This window comes from Sinocyclocheilus rhinocerous, unplaced genomic scaffold, assembly GCF_001515625.1.
Source record: "Sinocyclocheilus rhinocerous isolate Xijiao unplaced genomic scaffold, SAMN03320098_v1.1 scaffold1170, whole genome shotgun sequence".
Lineage (NCBI taxonomy): Eukaryota > Metazoa > Chordata > Actinopteri > Cypriniformes > Cyprinidae > Sinocyclocheilus > Sinocyclocheilus rhinocerous.
The window spans coordinates 333,143-336,470 of record NW_015652163.1 but is presented as its reverse complement, the minus strand read 5'-3'; the positions used below and the strand labels follow the sequence as shown (position 1 = coordinate 336,470).

Here is a 3,328-nt window from a genome sequence, read left to right as displayed (position 1 = left end):
GACGGGTGGGGCGGCCTGCCTACGCCCAGCTCCACGGCGCCGCTTGCCGGAGCGGATGCGGCGCGGGAGCGGGGGGCGGACGCAGGGGGCCGCCCATGGCGATGAGCACGCTGGGGCGCTGCGGCCGGCGGACGCCTCAGTCTGCTTCTGTACAGGCGTGTTGACTGTAGTTTTTCTCTACGCAGAAGGTCAGGAGCAGAACGATAGAACCGCTCGGCTCTGAAGTGAAAAGCTGAATATGCGCTGCATCTGCTGCCTACTTATACTCACGCTGTGATCAGCGGCAGCTGGATGCAATAATCGCATGCCAATGTGCATTGGCTCGTTTAGTTTACACTCGAGGTAGATTGGTCTTTCTAAGCGAGATCCCAATTTGTCGGTCATCCGACGTGACGTCGAGAGTGACCGACTGAAAGGGAACTTCATTTCCCCCCCAAAAAATTCATAGGGTATTTTAAAAGTCTGATCACACTAGTAGAGTAGTGAGGCAAGATATAAATGCAATCCACTTCAAGAATATACTATCTGGATACAAAACATACATTGATGCGAGGTATAAAAGGGGCCAGAGGTGCTTACTTTTTGGAGCTGCAGGCCTTGCTGAGGCCTAAGGCTGGGTTTAGGGGCCAGGCTGGAAGAGTTGAGGTTGTAGTTTTTCTGGCTACGGCTCTCGTTCAAGTGTGCCTGGAGCTTTTCCCTCCTTCTCCTGTAGGGGGCAGCATCATTAGTTAAGAATACAAAATACCATGGGCTATGAGGATATTTATTTACATAAACACACAAGCAGACTCATTCACATGCAAACACATCACCCATCATCTGTAAGAATATGTTCTGACAGTTAAGACAGCCCATAGTTATTTTCCTGGGAGATAAAATAATTACTGGTGCACTTAAATGTCACTACATCATTTTGATGATGTATTCATTTTTTGATTTTTCTTCTGTCAGTTCGCTCACTCATTGTATCATGTGTTATATTTAAATTGCTGGGCTGTTCCACACACACCCCTTCTTGCTTCTAGGAGCTCTGACTTGCAGTCACTTGCTCTTACTGATGCTTATCTCAACTCATGGGTGAAATATGGATATACTGTATACTCAATCGCATGGATCAGATCCATCACAATTTCAGTGTAATGCGACTATTATTACCCCTTTCCTACTCATGCCAACAAAATGCAGCATTTTAAAGCATCATAGACACTCTCCCGAGGCTATTACAAAGGCAGGCATTTTAATTATTCTGCTTCCTAAGATACTTAAATTTGGCGAAATTATAAGGCAGCAACACATGCATCCATTGCAGCAGTGGTCGTCCACAATAATATCTGAAGGTCTCCTAGCCCTAGTTTTGTTTTTAAAACGTCTTTTTATTTTTGGGCATTCAGTTAAAAAAGAAACTAATGATAATTAAAGCTGAAATAATAAAATATAGTATTCCAGAAATTTTAGAAGTTCTTCAGGGTTCCCAATCGTTTTAAGCAATTTGTTTATATTTAAAGCTGCAGTCTGTAAGTTTTGCCTCTTAGTCGCCATCTCTGTTTGAAAACCTGTAATTGCAGTAACTTGCGGAATTATCTTCATTGCATGGGTTGTGCACCGGCACGGCTCCAGCGCGGATGAATCTAATGTTTTGAGGTGAATGTGTGGCTGTCAGTCACCGCACCGGTGTGGATCCTGTACTTAGGAATCACAGATTCTAGCTTACGTCTTGGAATATATGACCCAAATAAGAGTTTTCACTGGATATTGTCATCTGAACAAGTAACAAGTCTGCCACTTTTGTTCTGACCAACTGAGAAAAAAAAAGCATTACAGTAAATCGCTCTACCAATGCTGATTAAATCTAACGATCAGTTAGCTCATATCACATCAAACCGTGCAAATTATTATTGTTAAACTTTGTTCTCAAATTGTTAATGTTAACAACATCAGCATTGCGTGACTATGTGTATATAGTGTGTATTATAGGGATGTAACAATATCAAAATCTCATGATATGATAATATTGTGATATGAAGTCCACGATACGATATTTATTGCGATATTTAAAAAGAAAAAAGAGAAATGAAGAATTGAAAAAATAATAACAACAACAATGACAGTAGTAGCATATTGTAAAACAATTGCACTGTAAAATAAATGAAAATGAATATTTCATAGGTATATTATTTTTGCTTTACACTACAGTAGGGAAATTACAATACTTCTTTCCTAATTTCTACACTTGAAAGAGATATTTTGAATTTGGACTATAGTAACGTTACCCATTTAAACCTCTAGCTGTCAGCAATTCATGCTGCACTTTTAAGCTTTTATTTTGATGGAAACGGCAGTAGAGCTTTTATTTTGAAGGAAAACCCCAGCTTCAGTGAAAACAGGCTAACAAAAACGCGTCTCAATACAAATCTAGTGAAATGCTGTAATCGTCTGCCGCGAAAGAGCATAACTGGTGGCTGTTGCGTTCCCAAACGCACGCTAAACTCACAGCACATGCAATAACGAGTGCACTTCATTCACTGCGAGCTGAGCCGATCTGAGGCATGGAAAACACAGGATCACGAGCTGATTGATTAAATGAAGTGTGCGCTTCGCTTTAAAATGCACAGCGAAAACAGACTTGATGAAGGAATTAAGCCATAGTGTGCTTTTGATTTTATTTAGTTTGACAGATACTGTGCCAAAGCATAATGGCCCAAAACACAACTTTAAAGACCTTTTATGTTAGAAGGTAATTTAAAATAAACATGCTTTTTCCAATTTATTCTTTTAAACTATCCCGAATGCGTAGGCTACTTTCCCTTTCATGTTAAGTGAGGAACACACATAGAAAATAAAGCTATCTTTATAGCACATAAAGCTATCGATTTATTTTTTATCAAACTATCACGTTTATTTTTCAAATCCACTGGTCACAATTGAAAGCCGAGCTCAGAAATAACTTGTATCCATCAGGCAGGCACAAATATAAAGTAGCCTAATAATAAATTGAATGTTAAAGCTGCAGTCCATAAGTTTTGCCTCTGTGTCGCCATCTCTGTTTGAAAACCTGCAATTGCAGCTGTCTTCCTTGCTAATAAGAAATTATCTTCCTTGCGTGGGTTGTGCGGCAGCTTGGCTATGAATCTAATGAATCTAATGTTTTGAGGTGAATGTGTGGCTGTCAGTCACCGCACCGGTGTGGATCCTGTTCACAGATTCTATAGATATGACCCAAATAATTATTTTCACCAGAAATTGACATCTGAACAATAAGTAAGTAACAAGTCTGCCTCGTTTGTTCTGACCAACTGAGGAAAAAAGCATTACAATAAATCACGCTACA

The 3,328-nt window shown here is 40.1% G+C and overlaps 1 protein-coding gene across 1 annotated transcript in view; it reads right to left on the bottom strand.

Moving 5' to 3' along the window:
• The window catches only part of LOC107713883 (pro-neuregulin-3, membrane-bound isoform-like), a 56,135-nt gene that overhangs the window by 17,482 nt on the left and 35,325 nt on the right, over window positions 1-3,328 (bottom strand). The window contains exon 5 of the mRNA XM_016519529.1: window positions 580-706. Coding sequence (XP_016375015.1) covers window positions 580-706 — 127 coding nt within the window. The remainder of the gene's footprint in view (window positions 1-579; window positions 707-3,328) is intronic.